The following is an 18,405-nucleotide window of genomic DNA, read 5'->3' as shown; positions in this document are numbered from 1 at the left end:
TAATTGTTTTCAATAATTGGAAAGTCTGTCACGGAAAGGAGAGAACAGATTTGTTATGAATTGTTCTAGAAGGCTCTACTAAAATCAACTTGTGCAAGTTATGAAGAGCGAGGTTCAAATACTCTCTGATGAGGCTCAGAGATTAAACGTCATGCCTTTTGGCTTGGCCTACAGCGCCTGGCACCTGGCCTTAGTCATAATCCAGCCTAATGGATGTTTATTGATTGGGTCAAATTGGCTTGCATGGAGAGAATAAACCTTTCTAACAGTACAAAATGGACAGCCTTTTAAAATAAAAATATTTTCTTTCTTTCAACAAATACTTATTGATTAACTGCAAGGTAGCCATCCTGTGGAATATAAAGACATCAACATTTTAATATTGCAGGTAACTTCTATGAGCCAGGCATTCCTCAGTCTGTCTTTCAGGCATCGACTTATTTCACAGTATCGACCTCACATGGTAAATACTTTTATTCTCCCCAGTTTATTTATTTAGGTATTATTATTATAATTTTCTTTTTTGGCCATCCCACAGCATATGGAGTTTCTGGGCCAGGGATCAGACCCGAGCCACAGTTGAGACTTAAGCCACACATGCGGCAACACGGGATCCTTAACCCACTGTGATGGGCCAGGGATTGGTCCATCACAGTGCTCCCAAGATGCCACCGATCCCATTGCACCACAGCAGGAATTCCTGTTATCCCCAGTTTAGATGTGAGGAAACTGAAGCACACCGGGGTTGCACGCTAAGCTGTGTGACACAACTAGATAAGTCATCAAAGTGTGGTATGAGTCCTACAGTCAGGCTCCAGAATCTTCCTACTTAACCACTGTGATAAACTGCCTCTGGTAGTGAAAGACAGGTGGATGGGCACGCATGCAAGGACAGAAGGATTTTTGGATCAGAATATCATCTAGTCCAACCCCTGCTCTGGGGAATTCCCTGGCCACTCACTGTCCTTTTCCTGAATGCCTGTGGTCTTCCATACCTTCTCTCCCATCTCCCCACTGCCTCCGCACTCCTCCCACAATACAGACCTGACCCTTCCACTCACTTCAAACCCACCCTTGGCTCCTGGTGTGCACAGGACACATGTAATCACTCCAGATTGATGCCAAGGCCCTCTGTGGTCTGTCTCCACCTCTTGCCTCACCTCTCACTGAACTCTGCATCAGATCTTATGTTGACATGAGCCAGTCCTGCAGATTTCTTGACTGGGGGAGATAATAGAGTTATTGTGAAAATTAAATTAAACAATCAATATAAAATGCTCAGAGTGGAGCTTAGAATGTATAACTGGTCAATAAATGTTAGCGCTATGATTTTCATTTATTTCTGATTATCTTGCTGAAATCGCTGCACCTGAAATATAGCTTATTCCTTAATTTTCTCACTGTACCTACAATTGCTTTGTAATACATTTAAAAATAAAGGGATTTTATTGGCTTTGCTCCTTTATAAATTCAGAGACAGAGGGCAGACCGTCAGGGTCCAGTCAGAGCTGTTCCTCTGTTTCTCTGCAGGTTCCTCAGCTTTGCCTTCCTCTGTGCTGCCTTGTTTTTCAGGCTGAGTTCCATCAGGGCTGCCAGAAGGCTTCCAGCAACAGTAGGAACTATGTGCTTCCTCATTCATATTTACTATGAAAGGAAATATCACATCTCATGACCGTCCAACCAAAGTGCTAGGCTTTGTTCTAATTAAATCATCTCCAAAACAGTCACTGCGGCCAGGCAAAGCCTGGATCAGTGGGTTGAATGATGATCCTGAAAAAGAATCGTACCCATTCTAATTCCCAGACCTTATCTGGAAAAAGGGGTTTTGCTGATGCAGTTAAGTTAAGCATCTCAAGATAAGCTCATCCTGAATTAATCTGATGAGGGAAAACCAATGACCAGTATCCTTATAAAATACACAGAGGAGAAGGCTATGTGAGGCTGGAAGCAGAGATTGAAGCCACCTGAGGTCAAAAGAGGCAAAGGAGGTTCTCCCCGAGAGCCTCCTGGGGGAACGTGACCCTGACTGCTCCTTGACTTTGGCCTCTAGAACTGTGAGAAAATACATTTCTGTTGTTCTAAGCCACCAAATTTGTAGTAATTTGTTATGGCAGCCACAGGAAATTAAATCCCTTTCCTGAACCAGCTATTTTGACAAGGGCCATAGGATTAATTACCCTGTTAGGATCACACTATTTTGGTCTCCTCCCTGGAGCTGGAGGCAGGGACAGTCCTTCTAAACTGTGTGACTTCCACACAGAGCAGAAGGGAGATTAGGGAGGCAGCACAGCATCCACCTGGAGATCTTTTAATTCCTCTTCTCACTTGTAACCTACCCATTTCTGTTGCTTACACCACAGTTGATCCCAATCGTGGATTGGAAGCCATCTTTTTAATTTTTAAAAATTAAAAATTTAATGCAATGTTTAAAGGTTACTTTCCATTTACAGTCATTACAATATATTGGCTGTTTTCCCCATGATGTACACCTCATCCTGGAGCCCACTTTATACCCAATAGTTTGTACTCCCCGTTACTGCTCCTTCCCCTTCTCCCCACTGTATCTATGAATCTTCTTCTTTTTTGTTTTATTCACTAGTTTGTTGTATTTTTTTATATTCCACATATAGGTGATAACATACAGTATTTCTTTTTCCCTGACTTATTTCACTTAGCATAGTGCCCTCCAAGTCCATCCATGTCACTAGAAATGGCAAAATTTCACCTTTTCATGGCTCAGTAGTATACACACACACACACACACACACACACACACACACACACACACACACTATATCTTTAGTCATTCATCTGTTGATGGACGTTTAGGTCATAGAAGCCATCTTTTATTTAACACTTCTTAAGTTACACTACTTATTACCTTAGTAACCAGAACTCGATCATTTCATTGGGTTGGCGGACTGACCCCTTACCCAATCTGTAGTTATTACTTATTTCATCTAACATAATCCTTCACCAACAATGCCTTCAATCATCTTAGACGTGACCATTCAAATCGACATTTCCTTGTACCATCATGGCCAAACCCCAGGGTTCCAAACAGCTTTTCAAGAACTCCTTCTATCTTCATAGGATCCTTTAATGAGATAGAATTTGGTGCTGAATGTACCTTATGTGTTACTTAACGTGGTCCTGGTGTTTCCTGACTGACACATAAATACATGCTATAAATTCTTGTGACTGTGGTTAAACAAACGTAAAATATAACACTATTTCTCTGTCATCCAGTTTAATACTTTTGACATCTTTAGAATGGGGAACAAGTAAAAATGAAAAATGAAATGAACAATCCATTCACAATAATCTGTATGGGTCTTTTTATTTTTCCTTTCTTTAATACAAACAAATGTTTGTGAGCACCTTTGATTGTAATCTTATGCAGTCTTTAAAGACAAGACTATTGTTGCAAAAAATGAAAAACAAAACAAAATCAATAGAATGTAAAATATGAGTTTAAAACTTTTGGAGTTCCCGTTGTGGTGCAGTGATTATCGAATCCGACTAGGAACCATGAGGTTTCGGGTTCAATCCCTGGCCTTGCTCAGTGGGTTAACGATCCAGCGTTGCTGTGAGCTGTGGTGTAGTTTGCAGACGCAGCTCGGATCCTGCGTTGCTGTGGCTCTGGCGTAGGTGGGTGGCTGCAGCTCCGATTCGACCCCTAGCCTGGGAACCTCCATATGCCTCGGGAGTGGCCCAAGAAATAGCAAAAAGACAAAAAAAAAAAAAAACAAAAAACACCAAAAAAAACCCCACAACTTTTTCTTCTAAAACAAAGTATATCAGGGCAAAGCCTTGTCTTGTTAAAAACTTTAATTAAAATTTAATTAAACAGCTAAAAGTAGAAGGTACCTGTTAAATTACACAGGAAATCAAAGCAACAAAATGCATTAGGAAGCACCTACAAATTAGTGTCTAGTAAAGGAATATGTTTCTGTGTTCTGTATGACAAAACACATTGAACAATGGAACTATTACAAGAATAGACCATGAAACAAGAGGCCTGAGAAACCATGGGAAAACTATTTGAAAAGATCACTATTATTCTACCCATTCATAGGAATTCCACAAACTTTCTTTCTTTAAAATGTTATTTTGTAATAGTAATATACTATGTTCATTTTCTTTGCTGCTAATACAAATTATAGCAAATTTAGTGGCTTAAGTAGCACAAATGCATTATCTTACAGGTCTGTGAGTGGAAAGTCTGACACAGCTAATTAACACTAAAGACAGAAATTAATAAAATACCAGTAAGTTTAAATGATTACGTAGTAATTAATAATAAATATATCTTTAACACGATTGAAATTAAATAGAAAACCTCAGGAATGAGCAGGGTGAGGAAGCACTGTTCATTGAATAAAGCATGCTAAAATTCTTGTGAAACTGCAAACTTAATTAGAAAAAAATGTTGTTAAGGAGGTTGTTTAAAAAAAAATGAAAGTACTGCCAAGCTACAGAAATGAAATCTATAAATTCCAAGAAAAAAAGAAGAATAGAGATAATTCAGTTTAGTTTAGGAAACTAAAGAATAAGAAGGAGAAAATAGGGCTTTCCCTTTGTGTCTCAGCAGTTAAAGAACCCAGCTGAGATCTATGAGGATGCAGGTTCAATCCCTGGCCTCGCTCAGTGGGTTAAGGATCTGGCATTGTCGTCAGCTGTGGTGTAGGTCACAGACGCGGCTCGGATCCTGAGTTGCTGTGGTTGTGGCAGAGGCTGGCAGCTGTAACTCTGTTTTGATGCCTAGCCTGGGAACTTCCATATACCTCAGGTGTGGCCCTAAAAAGCAGGAAAAAAAAAAAAAAAGGAGAAAATACATTTTAAAAATAAATGAAACAAATTTATGATAATTTAAATTACAAAATATTTAAATTTGACAATGAAAATACTACATGTGAAAACGTGATATGCCACAAAAGTAGTTTTGGAGGAAATTACTGGATTTACATAAATGTGTTTTATGAAAAAGATCTAACATATATGAATTAATTTTCAATTGAAAAAGTTTGGAAAAAACCAACACAAACTAAACCAACACAAACTAAAGAAAAAATATAGAATGAAGAAATACGTAAAGATAAGAGAAGAAATCAATAAACAGAGAACAAAAAACAACAGAGAGGAGTTACAACATACTTTTGAATAAAAGAGACAACACTCTAACAAGAATGTACCAAGAAAATCAGAGAAAAGGTACAAATACATGTATTGAGGAAGGAAAGGGGGCTGTATTTACAATGAAATGATGAAAGAGATGCTTAAGCTCTTAAGAATAGTCTGTGGACAACTCTGTGCTTATAAAATTGGACATTAAAAGGAAGTGATCTTTGTCTCAAAAAAGTAAAAGGAAGGAACAAATAACCATTAAGAAAATCAAATCAGTAATCAGATTCATTGTCCATTCCTTGAAGACAGGCCCAGATATTTGTACAAACATACATGGGAACTTGAGGAGTTCCCTGGTGGCATAGGGGGTCAAGGATCTGGTGTTGTCACTGCTGTGGCTCTAGTAACTGCCGTGACTGGGTTTCAGTCCCTGCCTGGGAACTTCCGTGTGCTGTAGGCACGGCTGAAAAAACCCAAAACCAAAGCAAACAAACAAAAAACCCATACATAGGAATGTGAACCATAACAAAATCAGCATTAAAAAATCAGTAGTTAAATAATAAACTACTTTGTAAACTGCTTTGTAGTTTTCCATGTGAAATGAAGAGCCTACAACATACACAAAAGTACATTCTAGGTGGATTCCAATTCTAATTATGAAGAGAACTCTAAAGCCTTTGAAAGGAAATGTGAAAGAATAATTGTATTGTCGAAGGTGAGGAACATTATCTTAGGAACTTTTCAAGAACACAAATGGAACTTGATGTTGCCCATCTCTGCTGACCCCTCCCTGCCCTGTGGTTTAGGAGGCTCATGAAATGTGCTCCATAAAAAAGCTCTCCAGGAGTTCCCATCGTGGTGCCGTGGCTAATTAATCTGACTAAGAACCATGAGGTTGTGGGTTCGATCCCTGGTTTCGCTGAGCGGGTTAAGGATCCGGCATTGCTGTGAGCTGTGGTGTAGGTCGCAGATGCGGCTCGGATCCCCTGTTGCTGTGGCCCTGGTGTAGGCTGGCGGCTACAGCTCCGATTCGACCCCTAGCCTGGGAACCTCCATGTGCTGTGGGAGCGGCCCAAGAAATGGCCAAAAAAAAGCTCTCTAATCCTCAGGCCTCAGTTGGGTTTGCCAGATGGATCAATGACAGCAAGTTTCAGTACAGGAGAAGATGGAGGATGGGATGGTGGTTCTTCTGGTTCCCTTAACACCTGGCAACCGTGTGTTGTCTGTGTCCTAGCGTCCCTGTATGACAGGTCACAGCTCCTGTCAGCCCTCCACCTGCCCCCATTCCCCCTCTCCCAGCTCAGGAATAGCTCTCTGCTTCCTGCCTTCGCTTCCAGGAGGGGTTGACTTGCCCTGGAGGACAACTCTGCTCCTTGTTGGCTGCCCCAAACCCTGAACACATCTTGGTAAATTGTCCCTTTACTGGACTCTCTGAAATTTCATGACTTTGAATACATCACGTGTTTTCTTTCCAGACCTAGCTGATACATCAACAAGGGAAAGAATGATAAAAATTGATTTTATTTTTATTTTATTTTATTTTTGCCTTTTGTCTTTTTTAGGGCCACACCCATGGCCTGTGGAAGTTCCCAGGCTAGGGGTCAAATCAGAGCTATAGCTGTCAGCCTACACCACAGTCACAGCAATGCCAGATCTGAGCCACATCTGCTACCTACACCACAGGTCACGGCAACACTGGATCCTTAACCTACTGAATGAGGCTAGGGATCAAACCCGCATCCTTATGGATACTGGTCTAGTTCCTAAACCCCTGAACCACGACGGTGACTCCTAAAAATTGATTTTAAACTTCTGCATAATAAAACAACCTCACCACCAGCAAAGGAAAGGAGGGAAGGAGGGATGGAGGGAGAAGGCAGGCAGGAGGAAAGAAGTCTCAGGCAGATTTTTGTAAAATGTAAAATGTAAAAAAAAGAAGTAATAAGAATTGGCATCCAATAAGAAAAGAAATAATAATGAGATATAAATAGGAAATTCATAAAAGAAGAAACTAGAATAGCAAAGTAGCAAAACAAAATCCCAAGGTATTATAAATTTTCCATCCCTGCACAACTTTTGAGCCTCATTCCATCTCTTCCAGCCTCCTGGGCAGCTCCAGGTTGAGGAAAGCCTGGGGAATAAGCATCTGGACAGTTGGGACAGAGGACTCCATCTTCAGGCTTGCTTGGGAATGACAGCAATGAGGCCATGGCTGGAGAGGGTGCAGAGGAAGAAGTTACAGGATAGAGAGGTTCAGAATAAGACCCAGCCGCGTTTCCCAGTAGCCTGGAAGAGATGGAGGCGAGAGTGAGGACTCTTATTCCTTCAACATGGAGGCAAAGAAGTGTGGATAGGGCCAGATGATAGTAAACTTTAGGAGGGATGGGTTGTAACTTGAGGGACTTTGGTGGTCTCTTTGCTTAGAGAATAGGAAAGAGATGGAGCACAGTGCAGCTCCTGTGGGAGAGGCAGAAGGCAAGGACTGCAGAGGTCCTGCTGAGGCTCAGGGCAGGGACAGGTGGTCCCCAGACTCTGTGGTTCTTCTACACCAGACTGCATGATGAGGTCCAGATTGACCTTTCCAAAATTTCCTAACTCCCTCCTTAAAATCATAGGCTTCTGCCAAACTGGACAACTCAAAATTTCCTCTTAAATAGATTGCCTCCATCTAGTCATCTTATCACTAGACAAGTCCCAGAATGCTTCTGTTGGTAGCCATGGTTATATGAAAGAGTACTTTTTAAGTCATTGGAAAAGAGATAATGGGTAAATCCATAGAGTATGTGAGTAGAAACAAATACATATTTTTAATAAAGTCGCATAGGCCCTTTCAGTATTTTAATAGTCCATCTTTCTCCATTTGAAGCTCAGGACTAAGGATTTACAAGTACAACCATGTAATTAATTACCTTTTTTTGATTGAGCTCCAAATTCAATCCAATGCAACCCACTGTGGAGTACCTGTTAGGCTCAAGGTACTGTGTATGAGTGAGGGGAGGAAGGATTGTACTAAATTCGGGAAGCCTTTGACTGTGGAAATGTTGTATAATGCTTGTACATAAAATAGCACTATTCCAAGTAATTTCAGTCTCCAGTAGTCTGCACTTTTTCCGCAGGCATGGAGGTGGATGTATGATCTCCAAATAGGTGTGTTTTCCCATCACAGCTGACCTTCAGGTTTGCTTAAAGCAATACTGCTGCTCCTAGTACCTCACCTTTGTTTAATGAGAGCCATTTCCTAATGCCAATGTTGGGTTAATGGACTGAGATGGGAGAAAATCAAACGTATCTCTCCGTTTTACACCAGATTGCCTTTCTGCCTTGTGGCTTTAATCACTCAGTTCTACTCACATCTGCCATAATAACAATTATGGGTTTTCTACTGGCTTCTTCCCCAGGAGGCTATGTCAGGGTATAGCAACATCTCCTGAAGAAAGGAAGAGCAAATTCTTCATCTTTTTCCAGCATCGTAGGTAATAATTTTCCCCTGAAAACCCCCAAGGAGAGCTTCTTTTTGGCTTTCACACCCACCATTCCCACAGGTCTTTGGCTCCGCTCTGATTTATGAGTTTTCGTCTGTCCTCTTTCTTCGGAGATAAGTTTTAATTTATGCAGACAGATTGTAGAAGTCTCTTTTTTCCTTGTAAACAACTATTTCTTTGTTAGTAGTAGATTTTGTTTAACTGGTTTCCTCCTATGAGTGTTCCTGTTGACTCAGGAATCATGTCTGTACATTAAGTGTAGCATCAAGGAAGGAGGAAACTGGCTCCTTTGGGTAGTCTTCTTGAGGGATTCAGTCTTGGAACACCTCAAATTGCAAACCTCCCTCGGGAACTGTTCTTGGCTGTGTGTGTTTGGAAAGCCCATAATATTTCAGTTTTGAATCAATATAAGAGCAGAGTATCACCTACCAATAAGCACTATGGTAAGACTCTGAGAGTTCTAATACTCTAACTTCTACCTAAAAACATCCTCTACTACGGAAATCAAGAAAATGCTTGAAATCCTCAAAAGCATCTGTGAAAACACAAATCAGTGCCCCTTCCTCAAGGGACTCAGAGGCGGGTTTGAGAAAGCTCCTTAGGTAGTGCTGACAATCAGTGCTCTGACTCTGGCCCCTTCTGTGTGATGATTAAATTACGAAGAAAAAATGTAATTATGGTATGACTTTTTGTTGTTGTTCTGTGCAAACGCGTTTAGCTATTTGGTGAATTTCCTTTTTCTTAAGCAGATCATTCTGCCATACCCACATCTAATTCTGACCTCCTAGGTTACCTTTGAAGCCCAGCATCTGCATGAAAATTGATTTTGCCAAAAGTAGCTAAATATTTATTATCTTTCACCAGCGTAGCAATCTCCCAAAGCACTTTTTAACTTTTACCTGGCATCTCACCCAACGCCTCTTAAAAAGGCGCAATCAATATTCTTTTGGAAGTTTTGGAGGCATATTTGGAGAGCAAGGAGAGAGAATTTTTAGACACTGCAATGTATGATGTCCTCACACCGAGAAACTATTTACTCAGCTCATCCAAAGCCGGGGTGTAATCTGTGGCTGAGGAACACAGCCAAGGTCTTTGACCAGCCTTAGACACAAAGCCATGACCTTGGCCTCTTTAACTGGGCTGCTAACTATGTGAGCTCACCATGCAAGCCCCTGCATATCTGTAGGGCAGTTCCTAGGGGGCAGGGCTTGGGTTTCAGTAAGGGTCCCTAAACATACTGATATTTTATGCAAGATTTTGTGTGTGTTTATATTTTTCTAAAGAGAGCGTTTATATTTCATCAAATTCTCAAAAGTAGGTGGCGCTTAAAAATAATATAAGGTTAAGATTCCACTAAATTAGGTCATTCTGAAACAACGTCGTTTCAGTCTTTCTAGTAGAGTAACTCATGACTGAAGTGGATTTTTGTAAGCCAAGGTAGATTTCACTGTTCCTCTGTTATTATGGGAGAGGCCCTTGAACTCTGACCTTTGTAATACTTATCCTTTTATGCTTTTGAGGGACTTTAAGTGTACTCTAAGTTGGAGAAACCTATTACTTCTAAAGGAGAGAGAAATAAGAGTTTAAACCCTTTGTTTTTGAATTTCATATATTTTTAAAACACTAAGTCATTTCTTCCGCCCTTTATCCTAAGAATGTGTTTTTCAAAGCCCCTTCTTCAACAACCATTTTAAGGTAACCTCAACCTTGCTTTACAAAAAGGAGAGCTGAAGTCTGGGCCTGCTGCCCCTAATTAGATATTAGGCTGTTACTTATTAACTGTAGGATAGCACATTCCTTAGATAAGATAAAGGTAAAGATAGAAAATTGCCATTCAAGAGGCATCACCTGCAGTCTCTTCCCTCTTCAGAGTGTTTAAGTTCATGGAAATCCTCAGGACTGTTGATACACTGCATATTTATGCTGTATTTGGGAAGAAACATCATCAGCAAAGTCCAGTGTGGAGTTTTTGTAAAATTCTTGGTTATTTCACAGAACGAGTGCTTCAGAGAAACAGGATGGCAGTGCTGTGGAAAACCAAGCCAGGAGGTCTTCAGAAACGAGGAGAGGTGCAGCCGTCTGATGTGGTCATGAACCCCAAACAGGTCTTCTTCTCAGTGCTGATATTTGGGGCAGCAGGGCTGCTCCTCTTCATGTATTTGCAAGTCTGGATTGAAGAACAACACACAGGTAACCCCTCAACTTTCTTTTTGTCCCCTCTCTTTAATTATAATGGTCACTTGCTGTTAGACGAGCTGTGCTGTTTCTAGATATATAGATAGTCACAGATTTCCAATAACCAAAAACATCAGATGCAAACTAAAAGCCCCAGCTCCTAAAAGAAGAGATGGTCCTGAGTTTCTGGTGAGCATTTGCTTGGTCCCTTAGAACAACACTTGGGATTTTTGTCATCTTGGAGGGAGGAGCCTTTTAGCCCCTTGACACAGCAAAGACCACTTATAGAGAATGTGTCTACTCAGCTGGGCAGCATTCATCCTTCCTTTGATGTGTCCACTAAGCATTGGGCACAGGCCTAAAAAGAGCTGCATATACTGCATATTCTTCCTTTGAATTCCTTTTTAATTTTTGTGTTGATACTCCAGTTAGTGTAGAAATTCTTTGATACTGTTATGTAAAGCAAGGGTTGGCAAAACTTTTCAGTAAAAAAACCCAAAATATTGTAGGCTTGGCAGGCCATATCATCTCCGTCACAACTATTCAGCTCTACCAGTGGATTGCAAAAGTGGCAAAAGATTATGTGCAAATGGATCAGGGTGTGTTCTAATAAAACTTTATTTACAAAAACAGATTGGTCCCTGAGCAGTCATGTGTTGCTGCCTACTCTATTTATGCTGTACTTTCATCATTCAGTTCATAATTGCTGCACATCAGAGACACTCGGTTACTGACAAAATGGATTATGTTTATAATGATTAAAGAAAATGTTTTAGATCATAGAAACATATATACATAGGTGTTGTAAAATTTGGTTGTTTTCCACTGGTAGAAGTAGCCTATGCCTTACGACTGTTAAGAAAAATATAGTAAAAATAGAATAATTTCTTGTTTCTAGTTGTAGCCCATTTTCTAATTATTCTAGATATAAAGCCCTTAAGAATCTACTCTCGAAGATAATCCCATACTAAGTCATCAATAGGCTCATTTTAGAAATTGTTTCCACTTTTAAATTCTTTTCCTTGATTTAGCCTCATAGACACTTTGGAGTTATTTAATTTATATAGGAGCCCTTGTGAAAAGAGGTTGCATATAATTATTTTCTAGAGAACATGTAACATACTGTCAAAATGTATTCTTAATTCCCGCTACAATTTATGGAAACGATATTTTCTAAGTTTTCCATATTACTGTAATATTTTATCATAACAACACTATTGAATGAAATCATCTGCAGTAAAATATATAAGCTAATTCCTCCTGCAATGTAATTGCTAGCATAGATCTTGCCACATAGTAAGTCTTCAGCCCATGTTTGTTGAACAAGTGAATAGATTAAAAACGCACTGCAGGCTATAGACTGGGACACAGCAAAGGAGGAAGAATGAAGGAGATCTCATTGTTGGGAGGTTGCTAATCTTTGCTAATATAGTCTCATAACAAATTTCTCAAGAAAAATATCGCAGCAAAGATCCAATACATAAAAGAAAATATACTCATATATTTATAGACTAAAGGGAAAATGCTATGACTTAGTCTGTCAGTAAGAAACTACATGATAGAAGAAACAGTCAAGTCATATGATAACTTGAAATAATACAAAGCAGTTTACAAAGTGTGTCCACAGACATTAACAGCTACAATTTATCACATGCTTAATAAATGCCAAATGTTTACATGTAGTTTCTCTTATCCTACTGATAACTCACCAGGTGTAATATTCTAAGTTTGTAGATAAGGAAACTGAGGCTCAGGCAGATAAGGAAGTTGTCCAAGGGCCACAGCTGTAGGCATATGTGCAGAGGGAGAGCTGGGATTCAAACCCAGGTTGTGCCTCTCTGAAGTCCATGCCTCTACCTTTCACACTGCTTTTTTGAGGGGGAAAGGTGAGTATTATGACTCCCTAGACCACAGACGAAGCAACTGAGACTTTTTTTTAGGGCTGCACCTGCAGCATGTGTAAGTTCCCAGGCTAGGGGTCGAATTAGAGCTGCAGCTACCGGCCTGTGCTATAGCCACAGCAGTGCAGGATCTGAGCCATGTCTGTAACCTATACCACAACTCACGGCAACGCCAAATCCTTAAGCCACTGAAGAAGTTCAGGGATCAAACCTGCATCCTCATGGATACTATGTGGGTTCATAGCTCCTGAGCTACAACGGGAACTCTGCAACTGAGACTTTAAGTTGAAACTTTAAGTGACTAGCCCAGAGATACAAAACTAAGAGTTTTCAAAGTATGACCCATGCTTAAGACCCCCTATGCCTTGAGAGCCTTCAGAGAGCCTCCTAATTAAAAAAGCAGGTAAGGAAAACATGGAATACATACCATAGCATTAGTACAGATGTTTTAAATTTACTGATTTGGTAAACCTAAGCTATTTTCACAAATTTGTGGATGTATAATCTCTTCTGCAAATTGGTTTCTTAAGTTCATCCAAGTTGGGAAATTATTTTCCAAGTGAAGATGGGCTTTTTAAAACATTTAACCATTTATTCTCTTATTTTTTATTTGTGATTTGCTCGAAGTACTTTCTCAGATTCTCAGTAGATCCTAAGTGAATTACATATTATCTCACCATCTACTCATGACAGTGAGCATAAATGTTAGAAACTGGATTCCTTTAGACAATTATTTTTCTGAAGACAATTTTTGTTATTCTTCAGTAAGACTTCCATCTGGAGTTTTGTTTTAAACTAGTGTCCTTGGTTGGAATTCTGTAGTTTTCTAAGTAGGCAGGAATCTATGTATTTTATATGTGTTTCATATAACACCAGGAGCAGGAGTTCCTATTGTGGCTTAGCGGTAACAAACCTGACTAGCATCTGTGAGGACACAAATTTGATCCCTGGCTTTGCTCTGTGGGTTAGGGATCCGGTGTTGCCATGAGCTGAGGTGTAGGTCACAGACATGGCTCAGATCTGGTGTTGCTGTGGCTGTGGTGTAGGCCGGCAGATGCAGCTCTGATTCGACCACTAGCCTGGGAACTCCCATATGCTGCATGTGTGGTCCTAAAAAGACAAAAAGACAAAAGTAAATAAATAACATCAGGAGCACCAGGCATTTTTAAAGGCAGTATTTTCTAAATCAGAAAATATCTGACTGTGTGCTTTGACATTAAGTTAAAAATTGGAAAATCTGAGTGTTGGACACCTTAGAACTGCTACTCCCAGAACGTTAGAAGATGTTTTGGTTCTAGAGATCCTCTCTAAGTAGAGCAGATTTTAAAACTCTGGATGGTTTGATCTCATATACATTTCAGTTGTATGTAAGAATTCTTAGGTTTTTTTAATATCTTCTTTCTTTTGAGGCTTTATTTTTTTTAATTTTTTTTTAATTTTATTTTTTAGCTATTTCTTGGGCCGCTCCAGCGGCATATGGAGGTTCCCAGGCTAGGGGTCGAATCGGAGCTGTAGCCACCCGCCTACGCCAGAGCCACAGCAACGCGGGATCCGAGCCGCGTCTGCAACCTACACCACAGCTCACGGCAACGCCGGATCGTTAACCCACTGAGCAAGGGCAGGGACCGAACCCAAAACCTCATGGTTCCTAGTTGGATTCGTTAACCACTGCGCCACGACGGGAACTCCTCTTTTGAGGCTTTTAAAGTCTAGTAAGAGATGGACTATTTTCTCTCTTCCTAGTTTTCCAGGGCTCCTTCTCATTAAAATAAAATGCTTTAGAATTATAAAAAAAAACAAAAACCTTAAATGTGCTCTAATATTGCTAGTGAAAGATTATGAATTACACAAGAGTTTTTGAAAGTGAAGAGGAAAAATATGTGACAGAGAAATTAAAATCTGTCCATTTATACAAAGAGTTTCATCTTTCAGTACCATCATCAATTAAATTATATGTTTCTGGAGTTCTCCTGTGGTGCAAGAGGTTAAGGCTCTGGTGTTGTCAGTGGAGCAGCTGGGGTCGATGTTATGGCACCAGTTTGATCCCTGGCCCGGGAATGTCCATATACAGTGGGCAAGGCCAAAAAAACAAACAAAAAATACGCATTTTTGTGCTAATTTTCGTTATATGGATACATGATTGTGAATTTTATTTTGCGCAACTTTTTTTCCTAGTTGTTAAGAGTACAAGCTTTATGTTCAGAGGAATCTTGAAAATCCCAGATCTCCTCAATAGCTATGTCTCCCTGGGCAAGTCACTTAGCCTCTCTAAGCCTCAGGTTCCTCATCTGTACAATGGGGATAATGTTTTCCAGCTAGAGATGCAGTGAGGATCAAAGGAGCTACTCCCTACAAAGCACTTAGCCTAGTGCCTGGCATGCATTAGTGCCCAGTGAATGTGAACCTACCCTTTTCCAGGCAGTGGTGAGGAGCAACTGAAGACTTGCTTTTTCTGAGTTACCCCCATTAAGACTCAGACACAATTCAGGAAAACAATCCCATGCTTGTGCTTAGGAGGATTAAGATGGAAAGAAAAGGCTCAGTTCCATCTCTGGTTAAAATAGTTGGGAGGTTCAAACTGGCATAGAGACAGGGTGCTTCACAGTTTAGACGCTGGAGGGAGAGTGATGGGGTTGAATGGCAGAGAGGAGAATCTGTGTCCAGGAGGGTCTCGGGTCTGTATAGGCTGCCTATGGGCAGGGTACTCTTTCATCTAACAGCATTTTTGAAGATTTAACCATCGGAGGTACCAAACACAGTTGTGATTACGGAGATATGATGGGTTTACAAGGAGACGATAGTCTCATGGATTGTAAGGGAGAAAACAGTCTTGAATCCAGGCCCAGGCTTTGGTCCAGAAGGACAGTCCATTGTGACAGGAAGGAGACAAGCCCTCCATTGTGAGGCAAAATAATGAATTGGGACCAGGAGAAAGAGTCCAATCAATTGTCAGTGGTGGAATTGCTGACCAGAAAAAAGTGTTTAGGAGTGGCATAGGGGTGGGGACAGAGGACTAGAACAGAGCAGAACAGATACGTTCATGGGAAAGATGCAGTAATGAGGGCCACCTCAGGATAAATCACCATGATGGCTCGTTTTTTCCCCAGCTACTGTTGAAATTTGCAGTTGGGCACTCTTTCTCTCTCTAGGTGGACTCTTACTGTTAAAGACAACAAAGACCGAAAGGTGCGGCACATAATTGTTTTGTATGTGCAATAAGACAGGATTAAGATCCCATCCTAACAGCATCAGAATCTCGGCTTTAGGAAAAAAAAAAATTGCAAGATTACCTCGTACGCTACCTATTTTCTAAAAACATAAATGTGATTACATGACTCCTCTGTTCAAAACTGTTCAGTGACCTCTCATTCCCTTTAGCAAAAACTTCTTCTGCTCCATAGCCACACCTTCATCCCCTCACCGGCGTTTCCAGCTCCCTCTCTTTTTCTCTACCAAGTTGAGCCTTTGGCTTACTCAGCACAAACACTGTCAGAAGCTGGGATGTTCTCCTCCCAGTTCTCACCCATCAGGGCATAGCTCAGATGTCACCTACTGCACCCCACAATCCGTCCATCTGCCTCCCCACCACCTTACTTATTTCCATGGGAGAAATGATCATAATTAACAATGACCTTGCTTAGTTATCTTTTGATTTAATTATTAATTGTCTGCATCCATTAACTGTTGCACAATCTCCACGCGGAACAGAGGTCTTGTCTGTCTCACCTTGGTGTCTTCATGTCACAGCATAGAACATGTATTTGGTAAGTGCTCCGCAGTATTGTCCTACAGATGGATAAGTAATACTTCAGTGGGTTTTCTAATATCCAGTCCAATGAGTACGTAGACTCTGTTTGAATATTTTGGGGACAAAGAACCCACTCCTTCCCAAGGAATCCACTCTGCTCTGTAGCCACCGCCTTAGAAAGCACCATATATTAAGCCAGAACTTACTTCCGTAACTTCTGCTTCTTATCATCTTCACTGGGTCCTGGGCCAACACTGCATAGGGCTCATCCTTCCTCCATAGCTCATTTTTAAGGCAAATGAAACCCCAGAATTTTTAACGATTTTATGAGAAGGCAATCCTGGTCTCTCTCCTCCAAACCATAGCACTTACTTTGTATTTATTTAAAAATATGTTGTATTCTATTCTTATATGAAACCTGTGTTAGAAATGCTTATATCTAATAACATCTCCATCAGATAGTGAACAGTTATTTACACATATTTTAAAATATACGAGGTAAGGACAAACATCCCACTGAATAGCTTACATTCTTTCTTTTATTTTTTGAGGTTTTCCAGAATCAAGTTTGGTGTCAACTATTCTGAACTAAAATAGTTCCCTGCATTGATATGTATCGTAAAATTCTATCTGACAACTTCTGAACATTATTACTCAGGACCAATACTTCTTTAATTTTTAAAAAATATATCAATTTATTCAAACTAAAAAACTCAAAATGGGTTACCCACTTCTCCCACCCCCTACCCCCACCTCTGGTAACCACCAGTCTGTCTCTGTGTCTATGAGCTTGTTTTCTTTTGGGGGGTTTGGTTTGTTTTTGTTTTTCTTTTTTTAAGATTTCACAAAGAAGAGAAATCATATGGTAGTTGTCTTTCTCTCTCGGACTCATTTCACTTTATGTAACACCTCTGTTATCATACCTATAGCCTATGAAAAAGAATCACGTAGCTGTAGTCCCACCTTTTCAGAACTCACTGCCACCAATCTAGACGCCAGAGGACTCTGATAGTTGGCCTGAAAAAGTATGCTCCTTTTGGTCAATGATGTGTACTTTCTGTAGGTCAGGGTTCTTATTCAAATCTTCCAGGCTGTTATCAATGTCAAGATAGCCAGAAAAGATAACTCGTTTTAATTTTTTTCTTTTGCAAAAGTGCCGTAAACATCAATTGGCCCAGGTTATATTTTAACCCTCTTATATTTTTCTATGACAGTGAAAGATAATAGCTACAAGCTTCTGATTTTAGGTAAAGTGGCCTTCATGCTTTGCTGTTTCTGAGGAGATTCCCTCTTACTTTTTTTCCAAACGAAGTATATTTTGTGGCATGTAAAGTTTTGTGTTTAGACTGGTTTTGCATAAGTCTTTTCTCTTGAGCCTCTCTGAGGACAAAGTGTGTTCTTTTCTTCCCAAATCAGGCTGTTCATCCTGATTGTCATGTTGCTGGATTGAAAGTCTGTTTTCTCCCAGGGAATCTTAGTGTGTCTGACCTGGAGCAAAGCCATTTATAATAGGGAGGGACTTTATGCTTACTGTCAATCATATCCTCAGGAAAAGAAAATTACTTTTCTTTAAAACGTCACTTGTGGAAGTTCCTGTTGTGGCTCAGCGGTACCCAACTAAGATCCATAAGGATGTGGGTTTGATCAGTGGGTTAGGGATCCGGCGTTGCTGTGAGCTGTGGTGTAGATTACAGATGCGACTCAGATCTGGCATTGCTGTGGCTGTGGTGTAGGCTGGCAGCTGTAGCTCCAAATTGATCCCAAGCCGGGAACTTCCATACGCTGCATGTGTGGCCCTAAAAAGCGAAAAAAAAAAAAAAAAAAAAGTCACTTGTTTGAGTTATTTCCTCTGATCTTGATGGGGGTGGCAACCATTTCCTAATCTAGTGAACACCCACTCCATCTGCCTGCTTCTGGACACCCCCACATCCCGTCTTCCTTTTATGTGTCTGTAAGAGGTATCGACAAATAA

The 18,405-nt window shown here is 40.4% G+C and overlaps 1 protein-coding gene across 12 annotated transcripts in view; it reads left to right on the top strand.

Moving 5' to 3' along the window:
* CHST9 (carbohydrate sulfotransferase 9) overlaps positions 1–18,405 on the top strand; it is a 268,368-nt gene that overhangs the window by 38,518 nt on the left and 211,445 nt on the right. For all 12 annotated transcript variants that reach the window (XR_014807755.1, XM_084964386.1, XM_084964383.1 and 9 more), the window contains one exon: positions 10,605–10,799. Coding sequence is in view for 11 of the 12 variants with exons in the window: in XM_084964386.1 (XP_084820512.1) it covers positions 10,628–10,799 (172 nt within the window). In the remaining variant the exon portion in view is untranslated. The remainder of the gene's footprint in view (positions 1–10,604; positions 10,800–18,405) is intronic.

The sequence above is a fragment of the Sus scrofa genome, chromosome 6, assembly GCF_054392235.1.
Source record: "Sus scrofa isolate SSC_HxYL_T2T_F1_AM1 chromosome 6, Sscrofa_HxYL_maternal_Yorkshire_Landrace_v2.0, whole genome shotgun sequence".
Lineage (NCBI taxonomy): Eukaryota > Metazoa > Chordata > Mammalia > Artiodactyla > Suidae > Sus > Sus scrofa.
This window is presented reverse-complemented; position numbering and strand designations above follow the sequence as displayed.